This window comes from Hyperoodon ampullatus (genome assembly GCF_949752795.1).
Source record: "Hyperoodon ampullatus genome assembly, chromosome: 14".
In the NCBI taxonomy this organism is placed as follows: Eukaryota; Metazoa; Chordata; class Mammalia; order Artiodactyla; family Ziphiidae; genus Hyperoodon; species Hyperoodon ampullatus.
This window is the reverse complement of record NC_136927.1, coordinates 76,184,746-76,205,802: the sequence shown is the minus strand read 5'-3', so window position 1 is coordinate 76,205,802 and position 21,057 is coordinate 76,184,746. Positions and strand designations below refer to the sequence as shown.

Below are 21,057 nucleotides of genomic sequence, written 5' to 3'. Positions count from 1 at the left end.
CTTTGCCTCCTTCCCTTGCCAGCGGATTATCACAGCAATGGCTACACCGTCACCAACGGCTGGAAGATCCACAACACGGCCAAGAACAAGTGGTTTGTCTGCATGGCCAAGACAGCAGAGGAGAAGCAGAAGTGGCTGGATGCCATTATCCGTGAGCGGGAGCAGCGCGAGAGTGAGTGGCTGGGGGCTTTCCCGGATCCCTGGAGCGTGTATGGCTTCCTGCAGTCTCGTCCCTTCTGTAGAGTGAGCTGTGTCTAGGGGAGGGCGGGTAGGATCCTTTCCAGAAAGGCCAGAGCTACAGAAAGCAGGTCTTTGAAGGGGCAGGGAGCTCTGGGACTGTTATAAATTGACAGGATCTCAGCTCATCTGGTTTAGCCCACCAGACAGATGGGGAAACTGAGGCCCCGTGGAAGGGAATTGCCCAAGGTCATGCCAATGTAGTTGATCGTCCTGAGATTCTTTGCTTCCTCCACCCTTGAGGGTTAGTAGTCAAGATGCTCCCTACGAGCCTCTGTCCCCCTCCACGCTTCTGTTCCCTTCACCTGGGGCTCTTTTTGTTTGACATTCACCAAGTCATTGGGAGGAGGGTCTGTGGGGGCTGCCCCTAACTGTCGTCATGAATGCTTGGGCCCAGGCACTTCTGAGGCCCCTTGCGTTAGGAAGTGCAGAGCTGGGTGATAGTTGGGTGCAGTTTGGGGGTGGGAAACTCTGAACTGCTGTACAGAGACCGCCGTGCTTGGAAGGGGAGGCCGTGATGTGTTTGGGGGTGAGTTGCTTCAGCTTTCCAGACCTCAGTGATGTGGCCTGGTAAATGGGGATAAAGCTCCTGCTACAGAGGGTTGTAACGCTGCTAAATGAGGTTCGGATTTGATTATAAATACTTGCAGATTTGACTCATGATCCTAAAAATGGTACCTACCTCCCAGCTTTACAGAGGAGAAAACAGAGGCCCAGCTTCCTCCATATCTATATTCTGTTCTCTTGAAATCACTACTTGGATGAGTCGTGGACATCTCACACTTACCATATCTAATCAGAATTCTTAATTTCCACCCTGTCTTCTGCCCCAAACCCACTCATTGCCTTGACTTCTCCATCTCAGTAAGTGGCTCCTTCAGTCATCCAGGAGCTCAGATTGAAACTGTCGGTGTCACTCTGATGTCTCCCGACTCCCCAAACTCAGCAGATCAAGTCCCTTTAAGTCCACTTACATGCCAAGTCCATCCGCTTCTGTCCTCTCCCTGCCTCCATCCACCCAAGTACAAGTCACCATCATCTCTCAGGAATGAGTATGGGCCCAGCATGGCCAGGTCGATTGAATTTTTTTTTTTTTTGAGAAGTTAGACATCAGGATTTTTAGGTGACATGTCTTGATTTTAAATGTTGCATCAAAATTTATTAAAATGCCATTAGGCCAGGTAAACAACTGAACTTAGCCCCTGCTGGGGCAGGTTTATGACTTCTGACAGGGATCAGGGCTGGGTGTGTGGTCAGGACTGGGGGTAGGGGTCAGGGGTGTGGCCTGGCCTGGGTGGGGCTGATCAGTATCTTTGTGGTCAGAATGGATGGCGGTGGTCAGGGCTGGACATATGTGATCATGAGTGGAATGTGGCCTGAGTAGGCCTTGGTTGTCAGAATCGGGGTATCACCCAAACCCTGAGCTCAGGGCTGAATTTCCAGGAGTGGTACATGCTGTGGTCAAGAGCACAGATCTGGAGCCAAGCTTGAGGGTCTGAATCCTGGTTCCACTGCTTCTAGACGGGCAACCTTGGACAGGAACTTCATTTCTATGGACCTCAGTTTCTTCAGCTGTAAAATGGGGATAATGGAACTTGCCTTGTAGGTTTCCTGTGAGGACTAAGTGGCATAGAGTAGGCACTATAAAAGCATTTGCTATTATTATTTGTCATTGCTCTTATTGTCAGGATTGGATGGGGTCCAGGTAGAAAATATGGGGCAGTGATTGGGATCATAGTTCTGTGTGAATTGTCTAGAGAAACAGGGAAATTTCCATCCCTGGCCTGGAAGGAAGGTCTCAATAGGTTTTCTGATAACCTCAGAATTTGGAAACCCATTCTCAGGTTGAAGGGTCGACTGCTTATTACCCTGGGACTTAGCCTCTCTGGACCTCAGCTTTGCAATCTGTGAAATGGGGGACTTACCCACCCTCCTCTACAAGGTCTTGTGTGGGGTCACTGGCAGGTGCCTAGAACAGTGTCCGACATGCAGGGAGTGCTCTATGGGTGACCGCTGGCTGTGGCGGTAGTTGGGGGCAGCTGGGGGAAAGGCTTTCAGGAACCACATGCCCGCCTGCTCTGCTCTGCAGCGCTGGTGCTGACCGTGTCCCCTCCGCAGGCCTGAAGCTGGGCATGGAACGGGATGCCTACGTCATGATCGCGGAGAAGGGGGAAAAGCTTTACCACATGATGATGAACAAGAAGGTGAACCTGATCAAGGACCGTCGGAGAAAGCTGAGCACCGTCCCCAAGTGCTTCCTTGGCAAGTGAGTGACCCCATCCTGGCCTCCGCTGCGTCCCTGGGTCTCGGCTGGAGGCTGGAGGTGGGCAGACCACCTGCACCCACATGGCTTTTCCCAGCCCTGCCCCTTCCGCCACGAGCCCTCCTGGGCAGAGCCACTAAAGCACCTCGAATCCTTGTGGAACAGCCCTTGGAGATCAAGGATAGTGGGGTGCCCATATCAGGGCTTTCAAATGTTTTGACCACAACTCACTGCAAAATGTAAGTTTTATATTGTGACCTGGTGCACACATTCATGTAATATATGACTGAAGCCAAAGTTTCACAAAATTTACCGTGCTTGTTACACTCTGAAAATACCTGTCTATTCTGTTCTATTCTATTCTATTCTACTCATTTCTTCATTCATTTCAAAAATAGTGCTGAGTGAAACCCATGAAATTGATTTCACAAACTGTGAGCGGGTTTTCCACCATGGATTGAAAAACGCTGCTCTAGCATTCAAGCAAAGAGAAGCCCCTATAGATATGTCAAGCAGAAAGGTATTTAATGCAGGGAGTTGATTTCAAAGGTTTTGGAAGAGCAAATGTAGACCTTTGAATTAGCCTGTTTGGACTGTCATAACAAAGTATCACAGTCTTGGCAGCTTAAACAACAGAAATTTATTTTCTCATAGTTCTAGAGGCTAGAAGTCTGAGATCAAGATGTTGGCTGGGTTGGTGTCTGGGGAGGCCTCCCTTCCTGAGATACACAAGGGGAAGGGGAGGTCCATATGGTTTCAGTACTTCGGGCTTCCAATATCTCTGTCTGGGAATTACATTATTTCCTAATAATAAAACATTATTACCCCCGCCCCTATTTTATAACCAAGGATCAAAGGGTCAGAGCACAGGTGAGATGGGATTGGATCCTAAACCCAGGTTTAAATCTCATTCACCTGGGGGAGGGGGCTGGGGATTGGGAGAAGCAGGAGAAATGCATTCCTTGTAAAACCATCAGGCTGTTTCCAGGCCCTACTGTGTGTTAGACCTAGTGGTCGGTGCTCTGGAGAGGGTAGAGGAATGCCCAGGGCTCCTGACCGCACGAAGCTTGTGGGGAGAGAAGCTTGCCTGTGAGGCTGGGATTTTGTTGAGAATTTATTAACTTACACCCCACCCGCTTCCCAAAAGATTTTGAAGAGTCCTGGGGTAAAAGCGGCTGTAATTATTATATTGCCATAGACCAGGTGAGAGGTGCCATGGACTAGGGTAGTCACCGTGGAGATGGGGGCAAGTAGTTGTATTCTGGGTCATGTGGAAGGTGACAGCATTGGCTGATGGGGTGGAGAAAAAGGGAATTAAGGATCTTGAGCACCTGGAAGGGCTGGAGTGCTGATTGCTGCCAAAGGGGAGACAGAGGCAGGTTTCAGAGGGTGGAAGTAGAGCCCAGAGGCTCCATTTGGATGCTTACACTGAGACAGGCTCTGGGACAGAGATGTCGACTTGTTAGTTGGATATGAAATCTTGACTCGGGGAGAAAAGTCTGGCTTGGAGACCTAAGTGCAGGGGACGTGGGCATTTAGATGGTTTTCAGAGCCATGAGACTGAATGAAATTTGCAGGGGGATGGGTAGAGAGAGGGATGAGGCAGGGACTGGGCTCTGGGGAGGAGGAGGAAGCAGCAAAGGAGACAGAGAGGGAGTGGGCAGAGAGGTGGGAGGCACGCTGGCGAGTGCAGTGATCTGGAAGCCAGCTGAGGGAAGATGAGGTCGAGATGCCCAGGAGACGTTCGCATATTGAACAGATGTTGGATGGGCAGCTGGAGAGCAGTGTGAAGCCGGGGGCAGGGGGCCAGGGGGAGCTGATTGGTCATGGCTTGGGGCAGCAGGCAGGGGATTTGGGGGTGGCTGGGCCCCTGGAGTTGGCCTGGATGCCTTGGAGTCAGGCTGCCCTTTTGCCCTCAGGGTTAGTTGACCCCAGCTCCATGTTCCCTGGGAGGGTCTGTGGAGGGGAGGGTGTGGGCCCCAGACCTGTGGGAAGCAGGGAGGGGGCAGCCGGGCTGGTCTCCATCAGCTAATTCCTAATCCCTGGGCAGAAAGGAGGTTTCTCTCGAGGAGGGGTTTGCTTCCGGCCCCCCAGGGTCAGAGGACCTCCCCGCCTCTTGCCAAGCCCTTTGGAGAGCTTAGTCCAGCTGGATGGGCTAACCTGTCTGTGATTAGGGCTTCAGCAGGGTGTTCTGTCTCCTCAGGAAGGATTAGGGGAGATTTCTTTGACTGCCCATTTGAAACAGGGCCAGGATTGAAGCTTGTTTGGCAATCATTGGGCCCTTAAGGACCAGACTTCCTGCAGGAGATCGTGCTGATAAAAACTCTCCTTGTGTGGCTTTGCTCTGCACACAGCCCCGGGCTTGTGGTCCCCCTCCTTCCTGGTCAGGACCCAGCTCCTCCTCCAGGAGCACCCGGGCCCCCTCCAATGGAAGGAACCAGCAGCCACAGAGACACAATCGTGGAGCCTTTCTCTGCTCCAGGTGCTGCCCTGTGGCCGCGCCTTTTAATCTGTGTGTGACACTGGGAGGCAGTTTTCTGCCATTGTTCCCACTTTAAGGGTGAGGACACTGAGGCACAGAGAGGGAAAACGTCCTGCACAAGGTCACATGGGCACAAATTGGGGGCTGGGATTTGAACCCAGTACTTTCTCTCACCACGCTCTGCTGCGTTTATACATTTTTATCTCTATTCAGCACATTTCGTTTTTCCTTGATCGTTACCTGTCTCTACAACTAGATGGGGGACTCCAGGAATACAAAAAGTGTCTGATTTATCTTTATAACCTTCAAGGGTTAGGCTTTGAATCAGACTTGGACTCCAAGTCCTGCTTCCCCCGCCTTCTAGCTGTGTGACTTTGGGTAAGTTTCTTAACCTCTCTGAGCCTCAGTAAATGACCAGTTAATGAGAGAGAATGAAATGTTTGCCTTGCCGGGTTGTCGGAGGATACAGAGAGAAAACACATGTGACGTGCTCAGCACATTGTGGGCAAGAGTGAGGGAAATCTGATGGAGCTTAAGGAGTGGCCTGTTTCTGCCCTCATCAGAGACAGAACTCATGGATGCCACGTGAAGAAAAACCAAGGAATAAAATCTGTGTATTTTTGTCGGGGCTTCACGGGAGGAACATGGCGTTTGCCCTCTAGGATCCTCGGATTCTAGGGAGACAAAATTGATTCCTTCATCTATCCCAGTCATTGTTTATTGAGCCCTTACTGTGTGCAAGCAGTGAACAGGACAGAGGAAACCCCTGCCCTCCTGGAGATAACAGACCAGTAGGGGAATCAGGAAGTAGATAAATACAAATAAGGAAGGGAATTTCAGTGACTTGATGAGTGCTTTAAGGAAATAAGTAGGTTGATGGGAGGAGGTGAGGAAAGGGGGTGTGATTTCAGCCAGGGTGGTCAGGAAGGGCCTCTTGGGGGAGGTGACATTTTAACCAAGATCTGGATGACAAGCAAGAGGCAACCATGAGAAGATTGGCAGGGGGAACAGCATTCCTGGCAGAGGGAACAGCAGGTGCAGAAGCCCCAAGGCTGCAATGAGCCTTGAGTAAAATTGAGGAACAGCGAGGAGGCCAGCGTGGCTGGAGGGAGGGAGTGGCTGGGGGGTGTCGAGGTGAGGCCACAGAGGGTAGCAGGGGCCAAATCAGGCAGGTAAGGGGTGAGGGGTTCAGATTCTATCCCAGGTGCTCTGGGAATCCATTGAAAGAGTTTGCGTGGGAGAGTGAGGCGAGCGAGGATGAACTCATTATACAGGCCCGGGATGAGGGCCCTGTCAGAGCTTTAAGAACTCAGGGCAGGGCTTCCCTGGTGGCACAGTGGTTGAGAGTCCGCCTGCCGATGCAGGGCACACGGGTTCGTGCCCTGGTCCGGGAAGATCCCACATGCCGCGGAGTGGCTGGGCCCGTGAGCCATGGCCGCTGAGCCTGAGTGTCCGGAGCCTGTGCTCCGCAACGGGAGAGGCCACAACAGTGAGAGGCCCGCATACCGCAAAAAAAAAAAAAGAACTCAGAGCACAAGGTGTGATGGTCTGTCTGGCAGGGCAGTCAGGGAAGGCTTCCTGGAAGGAGAAGGCCTTTGGTTATACTCTAGACAGAGTTAGATGTCATTCATTCATTGAAGTCTGCCAGAATGGGAGCACCCAGGTGCAAGAGGCCGCACTGTTTCATCCACCTGTGGGCATAGGTACACGGTATTAGTGCGTAATAGCTGATCAATAATGATTCGTCAGGCACTGCTGCAGACACCAGCTGGAAGCATCTCAGGCAGTGGAGTCACAGGGATGAACATAACACCCCCAGTTCCTGCCCTTGTGGAGCTCAAGTCCATGGAGGAGATGGGCAAGAGAAATGGGATCCTTGTATTGGGGATGAGTGGACATTGGATCTCAGCTTGGGGGCTTTCCTGGGAAGACTGCCACGGTGTACCTGTGTGTCCCCTGTGCCTAGCCTTGGACTTGACACTTGAAATTCATGTTTACTGGGTGCACGATACTGGGGGGCAGGAAGGAAGAGGGATGCTGCCGTTAGCTGACAAACGCTAACTCTCAACCAGTCCCCCATTCCCTGAATCTCAGACTCCCCGCCAAAGCAGGCTGACCTGCTCCCTGTGTCCGCAGCGTACCGCACCCTGCTCCCGGTTAGGTCTTTCTGGAAGACTGGATCTCGCTTCTCTCTGCCCCCACCCCCGCCAACTGGCAGATGGCTGGTTCCCTAACCTTACTTCTTACTCAGGGCCTTTGTATGTGCTGACCCTCCTGCCTGTAACACATTTCCTTGCACCCAGCGGTAGCACATGGCGCCCCACTAACACAGTGTGGTTCGCAGATGTGTTTTCCCTGGGCCACACGGTGCTTTCAGAAAATTTTGGATTCAATATCAACATTTAACAGTTGGGAGATTTCACAGGAAATGCTGGGTTTCCAGCTTCTCTTGAAAAGTCGTAAGATGCTTTAGTCTTCCCATGCGGCCACAGTTGGCCGCAGTGAGTGGCTGCCGTCTTCAGAAACACTGGCTGGTTCAGCAGAGTTTCCACCTGGCCCCTTTTACTCATTTATGAGAGTTTAAGGTCCCTGCATTAGAGGTGAATTTTGTCTGGTTTTGTAGGCTGGATCCCAGCTTAGGACTCAACATGATTTGAAAGTTACCGACTAAATCCAGAAGACCTCTGAATGAACCACTTGCCAGATGGACCCGGCTGAGGCCCAGAGAGGGACAGCAGTTTGCCCAAATTTGCCCAGTAAATTGATCCTCAAAAAGGCTCAAGACTCAGCTCAGGGCAGAAACCTGGGTCACAGTTGCTGTCCTCTGGGCTGCATTTTTCTGCCCTTGCAGCTGCTGTGGGCAACTTCCTGTCCCCCCACCCTGGCCACAGGGCTGCCAGTCCGTGCCGGAGATGGCCCCTGATGGGACAGCTGGTGGGTAGCCAGAGGCTGAGTCTCCAGCTTCCGAGAGTGGGCACTCAACATCTGTTCACCTCCCCCAGCTGCCGGCAGCTTTCTTTCTGCCTCTGATTTTTGGGACTTCAAGAATAGACCTGGGGGAAGACAGGACCCAGAACAATCTCTTCCCCACTCGGGGCTCCCGCTCCACAGAATAGATCCGTTTCTTCTACGCCCCCCAGCCCGGCTCTTACTGGGGTTCCCTGAATGCCTCGGCACACACTACTACCTACACACAGGGCAGGTCTTTGCTCAGCCAAACACTGCAAAGCTAAAAATAGCCCTGCCCCCCTCTGGCCCTGTAATTGGAGGCAGGACAGCTGGTTTTGATAAGCTCCCCACTCTGGCCCGCTGCCACCCGCTTTCATTGAGTACAGAATGACCACATCCCCAGCTCTCCCCTGGCCCGCTGACTTCCAGTGGGTTGAGCTCTGCGTGGAGCCCAAACTCTACTCCGAGAACCAGGACCTGGGCTCTGGCTGAGCCTCTGCCCCTCTGGGTAGTCACGTTGGATTTGCCTCATTTCCTCTGGGTTCTTGAGCACTTCTTTCTTGCTGAGACCTTCCTGCTTACCCCAGAACATTCCTTCTTGTATGATGGTTCATTCCTTTATTTGTTCAAAAGATTACTGAGCCTTGCTGTGCTTTGGACCATCTTCCAGGTGCCGAGGGTGTAGAACTGTGAATCAGACAAAGCTCCCCATCAGCATGGAGGTGACATTCTGGTTCGGGGAGATGGTTGATGAACACATAAATAAATCTGTAAATAGTATAATACAACTCCAGTGATCAGTGCTAAAAAGGAAGTAAAACGGAAAGATGGGGATGGTTTGTGTGGGTGTGGGGTGTCTTGATGAGGTGGTCAGGGAAGGCTTCTCCGAGGAGGTGATATTTGAGCTGAGACCTAAAGATGAAAGAGAAAGACTGTGTGAAGAGCTGAGGAAGGGTGTTTCTAGGCAGTGGGAACAGCAAGTGCAAAGGCCCTGAGGCAGGCAGGAGTCTGGCAATTTTTTTAAGCAGGGGAAGATGGTGGGGGAGGCTAAAGCAGAATAAGTGAAAGGTATAGGAGATGAGGAGGGGGCACTTCATGTCAGGGCCTTGTCATCGTGTGGGCAGAGTTTGGATGTTTTTCTGAGAGTAACCAGGAAGCCCGCCGGAGGGTTTTAAGTGGGAGAATGATATGACTTGATCACCCTTAGCTCTTCTGACTCTCCACAATCATCTTTTTGGGTCCTTATTTCTTCCTGCTTATTGGTTTCTTCATTCCTTCTGTCTGTTCATCCATCCAGCCAGCCATCATCCATCTCCCCACTCATCTACCCAGTACTCTCTCCACCTATCACCCACCCATCTGTTCCCCTCCCCACCCACCTCCCCACTAATTTTCCCAGCCACCTAGTCATTTATCTGTCAGATCATCCAGTCATCTGCTCACTTTTCATTCATTTATCCACTCATGCGTCCATCCTCTCTCTCTGTCTCTCTCATCCATCCTCCCGTCCATCCATCCATCCATCCATCCAGTGAGCCTGAGGCGGGGCCTGGGGTCTGCTCACACCCACCTCTCTGCCATTGGTCTTGGGGAAAAGAATCTGGCCTCAGCACGACCCCCAGGCCTGTGGTGTCCTAAGCTCTGCTTTCCTGTGGGCAGTTCTGGCTGTCACTCCTGGGAGTTGGAGGGGGGACAGGCCAGTTCAGTGCTGGCCCCTGTGGTCTCAGGACTGGGGAGGTCCTCTCAACCGCATGTTATGTTCCTGGCAGTGAGTTTGTTGCCTGGCTCCTGGAAATTGGCGAAATCAGCAAGACGGAAGAAGGCGTGAACCTGGGCCAAGCCTTGCTGGAGAATGGTATTATCCACCACGGTGAGTGCGGGCTAGGCCTGGGGGGCCGAGCAGTAGGACCAGGTCAGACCTCAACAGTGCTGTGCTTCCACTAACTCAGAGGCCATTTCTACACTTCTGTGTGGCCACCTGTTCCTTCATGATTTGAAGGAAGAGCCTACAGGATCGGTTAATGGATCCAAAGTGGGGAGTGAGAGAGAGAAGCACTAGGGGCGACTCGGGGCCGTTGTGTAGAGATGGGTTTATAAATCTTGACGGTGGGGTCTCACACCCCAGCCTGCTTCGTGATCTAGCTCCAGGGAGATGCTGGGCAGGTGGGCCTCAGGGCAGACTGGAGCGGGCATTTCTGGGCCTCTCATGAGACCAGCAGATGCCCCAGCCCCCAGCTGTGGGTCTCACCCTCCACTCGGCCCTGCACGTAGCAGGAGGACCTGGAATGTGGGCAGGGGCTTTGGTGAGATTGTGCTTGGCATGGAGCCTGGCCTAGTGGAGGGTGAGGATGGTGGGTGTGGGTCAGGAGGGGCTGAGGGGGCGCCCAGCCTCACCAGCCCTGGGTCCCTCCAGTCTCTGACAAGCACCAGTTCAAGAACGAGCAGGTGATGTACCGCTTCCGCTACGACGATGGTACCTACAAGGCCCGGAGTGAACTGGAGGACATCATGTCCAAGGTGGGAACCCCTCCACCCTGACCCCATGACCTTGACCCCACAGTCACCGCAGAGCAGGCCTCTGCCCCAGTGGCCTGTTCTCCACTGCCCTCACCAGTCTCCCCTCTTCCCCCACCCTCTCTCCCAGCAGCCTGGATTTGGAGGCCCCTGAAGGATGTGGCCTGATCCCAGACTCCCGTTTTTTCTCTTTCAGGGTGTGAGGCTTTACTGCCGTCTTCACAGCCTCTACACCCCTGTGATCAAGTAAGTTACTCTCTCCAAGCTTCAGTTTCACCTCTGTCTCTTCTCAGCTCTGTGGCCTTGGGCCAATAACTTAACCTCTCTGAGCCTCAGTCTCCTTCTCCATCAAATGGGGCTAATAACTGTACCTACCCTGTAGGTTTGTCATGAGGGTCAAGTGAGTTAATTTGTGGGAAACACTGCAGTGTGGTGGTGAAGGGTGTTAGTTCTGGATCTCAGCCTGCTAGTCAGCAGCTGTGTGCTCTTGGGCAGTTATTTAACCTGCTGGGGCCTCAACTTTTCCCTCTGTGGAATGGGGATAATAATAGGATACACCTCAGGGCCTTTGCACTTGCTGTTTCCTCTGCTTGGGGTGTTCTTCCCCTACATATCTGCATATCTGCTTCCTTACTTACTTCACGTGTCTCCAAGTCAGAGGGGCCCTCCCTGACCGTGTGTCTAAAACATCACCATGTGGAACATGCTAACCTCCTTACTTCACTTTGGTTTTCTTCTTGAAGCTTGTCAGTAGCTGACATACTATATATTTATTTCTTAGTCTGTATACTGTCTGTACCCCAGGGAATTGTACACTCACCAAGGGCAGGGAATTTGCTTACTGCTGTGTCCCCAGACCCTTGACAACACCTAGAGCAGTGCTGGCCAGTAGAACTTGCCACACTGATAGAGATGCTCTGTGCCTGTGCTGTCCAATACAGTAGCCACTAGTCACACGTGGGTTTCACACTCTTGAGACTGAAGAGTGTAATCTTAACTCTGATTTAACATTAATTGGTTGAAAAACCGCCATGTACTGGAGAGCGCAGTCCAGGGCAAAGGAGCCCTCAGTAAATGTTTGTTGAGTGATTGTTGAAAGGTAATTAACTTCTTTTGCCTCTGTTTCTGCATCTGTGAAATGGGCATAAGAATAGCTCACACCCCTTGACTGGTCATGAAGGTTAAATTTGACTGGCGCCTGGCACACAGTGGAGGCTCTATCAGTGCCAGTGATTGGTGGTTGTCTTTACCGTGAAGCTTGTGGCTGTGGATGAAGGCACAGGGAGGGTGACCTGGTCCTTACCAGCTGCAGAGGCCTCTGCCCTCTGTCTTGACAGCTCTTGTCACCTCTCAGGAGCAGAGAGGAAGGGTCTTTTCCCAGCATTTGCTGGAGGCCGGGCCCAGGGAGCCCCTTTCACCTTCAGACCTGCCCCGTTGGCTCCTTCCCTGCTGCTTTTGTGCAGGCCCAGAAGGCAGGCGGGGCCGCCCGGGTCCAGCCTTGGCCCTTGCAGGAGAGGCCTCTCTATCAGCCCCCAGAGGAGGAAGTGGCTGGGCTGGCAGCGGGTCCCCCAGTTACCGCACACGTGACCTGCTGGGCTCCTCAGTTCCTGAAAGCCTGAGAAGAACTCCCCAACCGGCCTTTCTCAGCCCCGACAGGGGCTGGCCGCAGAAACTCACTTTTGTCCGCTTCAGAGGCTGAGAAATTGTTGCAGTTTGGTGGCAAGGTCCACACAACCCTTTGTACCAAGACTTGGCAGGAATTAGATGCTACAACAGGTCAAAGCAAAGAACCAGGACCGTCACAGCCCCCTGCCTTCTGCTCTGTCCTGATTGCCCACAGCAGCCCACGGAGAAGCATTTCCATGTCGGTATAGTTTTGTTACCTTTAGACACATGAATGTTAACAGCAAAACAAAAGAAAAAAGGAAAGAATTGGAAGTTTTTCTCATTACTCAGAGTAAATCAGGGTTCTGCAGGCTCAGCGTTTTTGACGTTTTGGTCTGGATAATTGTTTGGGGGCTGTTCTGGGCAGTTTTGAATGTTTAACAGCATCCTGGTGTCTATCTGCTGGTTGCTGGCAGTACCTCTGCACTCCACCCCCCAGCCCGGTCATGGCAGCCAAAAATGTCACTAGACACAGCCAAGTGTTCCTTGGGGGGCATAGCCATCCCTGCTTGAGAACCCCAGGCTGGGGAAAGCTTCCAGAGCCTTCGAGCCACCTCCTCCTGCCCCTTGACGCTGTTGGTAAGGATGGGGTCCTGGGTTGGGACAGACCTGTCCTCAGTGACACTGTGAGTGAGGTGTGGCATCAGGGCTGGACTCCCTGCCTGGTGCTCTCCCCGGCCCCCCTGCCTCTGACCCATGGCTGGAGAGCCTGGAAATCCTCGGACCCCGAGCTCTTTGAGTAGGGACATTGGGACTGTTTCCCCTCCCTCCTCCCTGATCCGCTCATGGCCTGCTTCCTCTCCACAGGGACCGCGATTACCACCTGAAGACGTACAAGTCGGTGCTGCCCGGGAGCAAGCTGGTGGACTGGCTGCTGGCCCAGGTGAGAGCCCCTCCGAGCAAGTGTGACCCGTCGTCCCCCTCTGCTGGGACGGGGTCACGGATGGGTCCTGGGGTTTTGGCGCGGTGGGTTTTCCCTTCGTTCACAGTGATGGGAAGGCGGGTGCGGTGGGGGAGAAGTTGAGCGTCCTCCTTGGCCGTGGCGCTGTACTCCCCGGTGGAGTGGAGGAGGTGGGCGGGGGAGGGGCAGGCTTTGCACACCTGCTGCTCAGGAGGCGTCTCTACCCCAGATTCTCTGTTCCTGGCCAGCTCCTGGGTGGTATTTACAATGCGGGGGCACAAGAGAGTGTAGAAAAATCCGACAAGAGGGCTCAGGGGCTCATCCCTTTTTTCCTCCTAACACCTGCTGTGTTTAAGGCACTGTTTTAGGTTCTGGGGGGACAGCAGTGGACAAGACAGACAACGCTCCTGCCCTCGTGGGTGTTAAATTCCGGTGAGGGGTAGGAGAGGCGTTTAATAAACAAGGAAAAGTAGTGAAATACTTTGTTAGCTGGTGCCAGCTCGGTGGGAGCTACGGGCGGGAGTCGACCTTTCACGTGGGTGGGTGGGATGTGGTTGTTCACAGGGGGCAGAGAAGGTGGTGTTTTGAGCAGGGACCTCTGAATAGAGACCGGAGGGAGGTGGGGAACGAGCCAGGGGGCCGTCTGGGGCCGGAGCTTTCTCTGAGCTGACAGCAGCTCGGAGGCTCTGAGTGGGGTGAGCTTGGAGGGTCTGGGGGTGGGGAGAGGCCAGTGTGGCTGGAATGTCATGAGCGAGAGGGAGGGTGATGGGGAATCTGGTGGGCAGCCAGCCCCAAGGGGCCTTGTGAGCTCTTGGGAGGTTTTGGGCCACTGCAGGGCTCTGAGCACAGATGGGACAGCATCTGACTTCGGTGGGATAAGATGCTCGGGCTGTCGGGGGACGAGGTTGGCAATCGGGAGACCAGCAAGGAGGCGGCTTCAGAGCTGCAGGTGGGGAGCGTGGTGGCTGAGAACGGGGTGGCCGCGGGGGAGGGGGGAAGAGTGGTCAGGTTTGGGATTTTTTGAAGGTGGACCTAACAGAGTCTGCTGTTGAATGGACGGAGTGGGCGGCAGTGGTGAGAGACACAGGAGTCTTGAATGACTGCAAGGCCCTTGGCTGAGCTGGGGAGGCTCAAGAGTGCGCCCTGGAGCACCCCGGCGAGGAGAACCAGCCAGAGCAACGGCCTCTGTTGGTTTCTCTTTATGATCGGTGTTGGGCACGGCAGGGGCCTGCTTGTGGCCGGTGCTGTTAGATTCGCTGTGATCCTGGCCGAAGGCCCCCTGGAGTAGCCTGAGTCATTGTCAGTTGGTCCAGAGGACCCCCCCGCTCCCCCTGCCGCCATCCCCCAGCATCCAGTCGCAGTGGAGGCAGGGGGCGGACGGTGGAGTGAAGGTTGCAGCTGACCCTCTGTCCACTTCAGCAGGCCTCGCATGGCTTGGCCTGGTCTGGGGACACAGGGAAGCTAATCGGAGTTGACATAGGATGGCTTCCATGAGATGGACCGAACGACAGCTGGCATCTGGCTCCGGGTCAGGGAAAGGGGGGACGGTGTGCGTGTGGGTCTCTCTGTTGGGGGAGAGGTTGGGGATGCGGATGTGACCTTGAAGACTGCTTACGGCAAGTCTTGACCTCAAGAGTCATCCCCACCTGCACTGTAGCAGGAAAGTCAAGAAGAAAACATATAATTGTGTAGTTCAGCAGGGTTATTTTGCTTTGAACACACCTTCATTTCTAACTCTAGGTCATTCTGCTCCTTGAAATAAAATGTTGATTGAAACCCCTTAGATCAGCTAGAAATACTTTTGGCTGCACATACTAGGAAACCTGACTTACACAGTCAAGACATTTTTCTTTCACATAATAGGAAATCTAAATTATACAGTAAAGACATTTTTTGCTCATATAACTAGGCGTCCAGAGTTCATGGTCCTAGAGCTCAACAATGCCATTTATACCCATGCTCTTTCCATCTTTTTGTTCCGCCATCTTGCCAGCTGCCTCATTGTCATAAGACAGCTGCCACAGCTCCAGCTATCACATCTATGTAGACCTATGGCCAAAGGCAGGCAGCAGGGGCAGTTGGAAGGAGCTTTCTCACTATGTTTATTAGGAGAGGAAACTTCCCCCAGTCCCCTCCCTTGCCCAGTGGTCTTGCCCTTAGGTCTCATGGCCAGGTGGGTCCCTCATGTACCCCTAAACCACTCCCTGGGGAAAACAATAAGGATTGCTGAGAGTGCCTTAGAATTCCTCAGAATTCATCCCTTGAGGCTGGGGGAAGGGCTCCCTACCAACTACTCAGATGAATGAGAGTTCTTTTAGCTCAGAAGATAAGGAGGGTATTAGTCCTTTGATTGACAAGCTATGTACTATATCACTTCTGATCTTCTGTGTGTATTATCTCATTTAATCTTCAGAAAACAGTTGTTATCCCCATTGTACTGATGAGGAAACTGAGGCTCAGGTTATGTAACTTGCCTCAAGACACACAGAAACGAGGTACTCCTATAAGATTGTGTGTGTGGGGGCCTTCATGATGCCTTGGTAGTCAATAATAATAAAAATTGTAATAATAATCCTCTGTATTGATTATAGCTTGTACTGTGGAGTCTGAGTGCGGAATACCACTGAGAGGTGGCAGAGGCCTTGGGAAGTCAAGGGCAAATCTGGGGATAAAAAGTACAAATGAGGAAATGAAAGTCCGAGAGGTTAAGGAATTGCCCACGGTCACGGCTTGGCCAAACAGGGGTTTGAACTCGGGGGATCCAGCTCCAGAGTTTGCTCTCCTCACCTCTCTGCTCATGGTTTTTAGGTCTGTGCTGCCTGGGCTCCAGGATGCCCTAGGCTGTGGCCGTCAAAAGGAGGGCGGGGGGCTTCCCTGGTGGCGCAGTGGTTGAGAGTCCGCCTGCCGATGCAGGGGACATGGGTTCGTGCCCTGGTCCGGGAGGATCCCACATGCTGCGGAGCGGCTGGGCCCGTGAGCCATGGCCACTGGGCCTGCGCGTCCGGAGCCTGTGCTCCGCAACGGGAGAGGCCACAACAGTGAGAGGCCCGCGTACCGCAAAAAAAAAAAAAAAAAAAAAGGGCGGGGGTCGGTGGGCTAGGGCAGGAGAGAGCAGGGACAGGCCAGGAGCCAGGTGCGGGAGGGCTCATATCTGCTGGCTCCTGTGCCGGCTCCGCCGAAATGTGCCCTGAGCGCCCGCTACGCTGACCCCCATGCTCAGGCAGATGGCAGTGCTGACGGCGGCGGGGTTTCTAGCACCCGGGGTGGGGTGGCAAGGCTGGGGTGGGTCATCAGGCAAAGGGCCAGGCCGACAGCTCAAGGCACCAGCAGAGGAAACAAAGGATAAACAAGGGCAGGACAGGAGCCCTGGCTGTAACTCTGGGTAACTCTCCTCCCCTCTTGGAGCCTCAGTTTCCCTATTTGTAACTTGGAGGGAAGGTCCGGCTGTAAAAGGATTCCATTCTCATGCTGTAAACTTGGGCAAGTGCCAAGCCTGTCTGTGCCTCAATTTCTTCATCTGTCAAATGGGGTTAATAACAGCGATTGCCTCTGGGTTGACCGTCTAGGCAGTTAGGAGGAGCTGACATGGGCACTGAGACCTGAAAAGCCAGGGCAGGGCATTCCAGGGGGAGGAAGGAGTAGGTGCGAAGGCCCTGAGGTGGGGTCACATGTCGTGTGTGGCAGGAGCAGCAAGGAGGCCGTCGTGGATGGAGCCCCCAGCGAGGGGGGCTGGTGGGTGAGTGGGGGATGAAGGGGAAGTGTGCTGCTGAGGTTGATTGCACAGGGCTGTGTATGCCTGTGCCTTCCTCTGGGAGGGGAGAAAATGGGGACTGGATGACTTTCGGTTTCCCCACGGCTGGCAGGATGTGGGGTGGGGGCTTGCTTTTCAGGCGGTGAACACATCCAGGGTTAGCGTATTTCACTCTTGACCAGAGAATCCGTGTGCTGTTCTCACTTTGGGAGCCACCACATGGGTCACCCCAGGGCCCTTTGGAGAGAAGAGAGGCCGGGACGGGCTGGGATGGGCTGGGAGCCCAGGTTGTGAGAGCTTCAGAAAGCTAGGTGGGCTCCAGATGCCTGCCCGGGCCCCCTGGGCTGCAGAGCTGGGCCTGCCCGCCTCCTGGGCCCCTCACAGCTGGGGGCGGCTGCTCCGGATGCGGCCTCTTGCATGGCTGGCTGCTCTGCTGGCAGGGCTGTGAGCGTGCTGGCTCTCCAGCCGCTGGCCTGCAGTCCCACAGGACAGATTTGTCATCTCTGAGTCAGCCTGGGGCAGCTAGAGCAGCTGAGGCCAGTGGCTCCCCCAGGCTCTGCTCTGGGACCTTGGCAGGCTGAGGCCTGCAGCTCTGAATTCATTTCTCCTGTAGCTGAGGAATTCCCTCCCTGGCCCCTCCACTGCTGGCAGGGGCCTGGGAGGGGATACACCAACAGTGGAGGCTTCTGGCCTGGCTCTGTCGGGCCAGTGTCTCTTGGAATAACTTCTCACTTGGGCAGTATTTTAAACGAGAGGCCGGCTGAGCGGAGCGAAGCTCATTGACCTGGCTACAGACTAATGCATGAGTTAGTCCCTGCTGACAATGTCTTTATTCAATCAGCAAGTATGTACTGAGCACCTACTGCATGCCAGGCTCTGTTCTAAGCACTTAGGATTCAGCAGGGAACACAATAGATCAAAGGCCTTTTCCTTAAAGAGCTGACGTTCTCACTCACCCTTTTGCCGGCCATGTTATTTTCTGTACTCTAAGCTTTGTCCACCTCTGGACCTTTGTCCGTGCTGTTTCCTTTGCCTGTCACTTCCCCTACGTACACACACAACTCACATACTTTGCCTGGATATACTGAGATTATTTGGGTTGCAAGAAACAGAAACAGTATCTGGTTAACTTAAGGAAAGTAAAAAAGAGAAGATGACTTATTGAGAAGGCCATGGAGCACCCACAGAGTCAGGGGGAGACCCAGGAGCCAGGTCCTAGGAGGAACTGGCACCAGGAGACTTCCAGCTTCTCGGGAGCAGACGCGGAGGGGCACCGGCTCCAGGGCACACTCTCTGGGAGAATCGGCACCAGCTGTTCCTTGACCTTGGGTTCCTCTGCTCAGGGAGGAGCCAGGTCAGTTAGGAGTTGAACTTGATTTCTAGTATCAGAGAGTCAACTACTGAGGCTGAAACAAATTAGGGGTTTATTTTTCTTTGGTATGAGAGAAGCCCGGAGGTTGGTGGCCCAGAGCTGCTAGTACAATCTCATGATATCTTTGAAGACCACCCCTGCTCTTTCTTTTTGCTCTGCCGTCCTTAGTGTGTTTCTATTTTTGAGGTCACATTGTGCTCTAGGATGACTGCAGGAGCTCCAGCCATCATACCTTTGTTCCAGGCAGGAGGAAGAGAAAGGAAGGACCGGGGACAAAGAGTGTTTTGCCAGAGCTCCCTATCAGTGGTTTCTGCTTATATCTCATTGGCCACCTCTAGCTGTAAAGGAGGCTGGGATCTGTGGTTGTCTAGGTAGATGAATTGCTGTCTGTTAAGAGTGAGGGTTTCAGTACTAGGGTGGGATGGGGCCGGGGAGGGTTGTTGCTGGGCAACCAGCAGTGTCTGCCACATAAAATCGCCATTTCTCATTTGTGGTGTTTATGGCATGGTACAGCATGCATTTCTCACATGTAAATAATTAACATGCAATTAAATACTTTTCTTGTTTGGAGTTTATTAATAACAATCACAGACATGGTTGGGGGATACTACAGTAAACAAGACAGACACACATCCCTGCCCTCGTGGAGTCTCCGTTCCCGGTGGTGGTGGGCTTTTCCCCAGCCTGGCTCAGCCCCTTGGCTCAGCGGGTCCACCTAACACCCTCTGCTTCTTGTTCTGTTCCAGGGCGATTGCCAGACACGTGAGGAGGCGGTGGCGCTTGGCGTGGGCCTGTGTAACAACGGCTTCATGCACCACGGTAATCTGCCCCTTCCCCTTCAGCCCAGCCTCCCCGGGGTGGGGTGGGGGTCCTGTCCTGGAACAGAAGAGCTGGCAGGGACCCTGGTCCCTGGTGCATTTTACGGCAGGGGGAAACTGAGGCCCAGAGGGAGCAAGTGGTGGGCTGGCGGCTGCCCAGCGTGCCTGTGGGTGAGCCCGGGCTGGATGCCGGGTGGGCCTGTGCTGCAGCTCGTGGATTGAACCCTTCCCCACCCCACCCGCCCCGTTCTGCACTGATGGGGACATCACTTCAGGTGGCCAGTGGGGACCTAGGTGGCTGGTAAAGATTGGCTGCAAAACACAGACCGGATGTGAGGTCAAATCCATGGGCTTCCTAAGCCCTTCCTCCCTCATGGGATGTGGCCTCCCAGGGTGGGCAGTGAGGGTGGACGACGCGGACCTGGCCCACGGGCTTCCAGGGAGGAGAGGAGAGGAGAGGAGAGGGGTCCGTGGGGACAGAGGACGGGCGGGTTGTGAGCATGAGAGAAGGGAGGCCAGGCGGGGCCTCGCCCCTCAGACGCCTCACCCCTCCCCGCACAGGGAGAAGCACCTAAGAGGGGAGAGAGGCTGACGATCAGAGATGGTCCTGGGGCAGGAAGCTGGGCAGAGGGAGGAGAAAATGCTCCCACTGACGCCATTTTCAGTTAACACAGAAGTGATACTCTGCGTGCCTGGCCTCCTCCTAAGAACTCTCCATGTAGCAATGAGTTTGGTCCTTGGGACGATCGATCCTTTGATGTTGGTATGAATGTCTGTAAACGAGGAATGGAAGCTCAGGCAGCTGGGACACTTGCTCAAGGTCACCTGACAAGGAGGGGCTGGGATGTGAACCCAGGCAGGCTGGCGTCGCAGGCCACATGTCAACCACTGAGCTCTGTGGCCTGCCCTGAGGCTCCCACCCTTTTGGGACGAGTGGACTTTGAACCTCCACTGGGGAGCCTTTCTCCTGTTTCCAGAACACTCCCCAGGACCTTGTCACTTGCAGTTTCTCTCGCCCGGGTGTCCCTCCCTCCCTGCCTCACCCCCTCACTTATTCAGTGTTTCTGCTCGATTCGTGCCTCCCCAGCGAGGTCACCTGGCCGCCTGCTAGGATGGCTCCTCTCTTTCCTCACCCCCTGGACCAGCTCAGATTCACTTTTCTTCCTGGAGCTGCTCTGTCCCTGTGAGGCCGATTCCACACCTCCCCTCCGTCTTTGCTCATCCTGCTGTCTTCCAGAGGCTGCCTTCTGCGTGCAGGCACCGTGCTAGGCTCTGGGGACCGGGGTGAGCAAGATGGATGCAAGTCTTGCCCTCGTGTGCCTGTACGCGCGTGTGTGCGTGTGTGAATCACACGACAGTAAATAAGTACATTTTCTGGACTATTACGAGCATGTGAGGAGGACTTTGGCTCTTACTCCAGTGAGGTGGGCGTCCCGGGAGGGTTCGGAGCAGGGGAAGGACGTGCCTGGCTGGGCTTCTTACAGGTGCCCTCTGGCTGCCTGCGGACAGTGTCTGTGAGGGTGAGGGCGGAAGCAGGGAGGCCAGGGAGAAGGCGGCTGTCATCGTCCAGAGGAGGGACCACGCTGCCTGGATGCATGTGGTGGCAGCGGAGGCCTGAGACTCGGGAAGGGCTTCTGGTCATTCCTCCTCCCAGCACCTGCTCTGTGCTCCAGCTCAGGGGTTGGCAAACTCTGTCTGCAGAGGGTCAGACAGTAACTATCTTAGTCCTTGTAGGCCACACGGTCTCTGTCACAGCCCAGCTCTGCCCCCTGTAGCCTAAAAGCAGCTGCAGGGGGATGTGTAAACAAGTGGGTGTGGCTCTGAGCCAGTAAAACTTCATTTAGAAAAACAAGTTTTCTACCCCTGGTCTAGCTGCTGGATTTACTCTCCCTTCAGCAGGGAGAGAGAGGCGCCCCTGGGGTGACAGGTCATCGCATTTGCCCCCTGCCTCGTAGCTGGCAGGCCCGGTTTTGGGCCTGACTCGGCGGACTGCCGGCAAAGCCCTGCCCCTCCCCGGCCTCAGTTTCCCCATCTTTCCCCTTCCCATCTGAGCTCAACGTGGCCACGGCTCTGTGGGGTTGGGACTCACTCTGGGTCAGGGCGGG

General features: G+C 54.1%; 1 protein-coding gene across 1 annotated transcript in view; it reads left to right on the top strand.

The window, feature by feature from the left end:
• Window positions 1-21,057, top strand: part of PREX1 (phosphatidylinositol-3,4,5-trisphosphate dependent Rac exchange factor 1) — a gene marked incomplete at both ends in the record, with an annotated part of 192,336 nt that overhangs the window by 133,696 nt on the left and 37,583 nt on the right. The window contains 7 exons of the mRNA XM_079720103.1: window positions 23-172; window positions 2,356-2,503; window positions 9,701-9,801; window positions 10,345-10,448; window positions 10,642-10,691; window positions 12,918-12,993; window positions 18,881-18,953. Of these exons, the coding sequence (XP_079576229.1) occupies window positions 23-172; window positions 2,356-2,503; window positions 9,701-9,801; window positions 10,345-10,448; window positions 10,642-10,691; window positions 12,918-12,993; window positions 18,881-18,953 (702 nt within the window). The remainder of the gene's footprint in view (window positions 1-22; window positions 173-2,355; window positions 2,504-9,700; window positions 9,802-10,344; window positions 10,449-10,641; window positions 10,692-12,917; window positions 12,994-18,880; window positions 18,954-21,057) is intronic.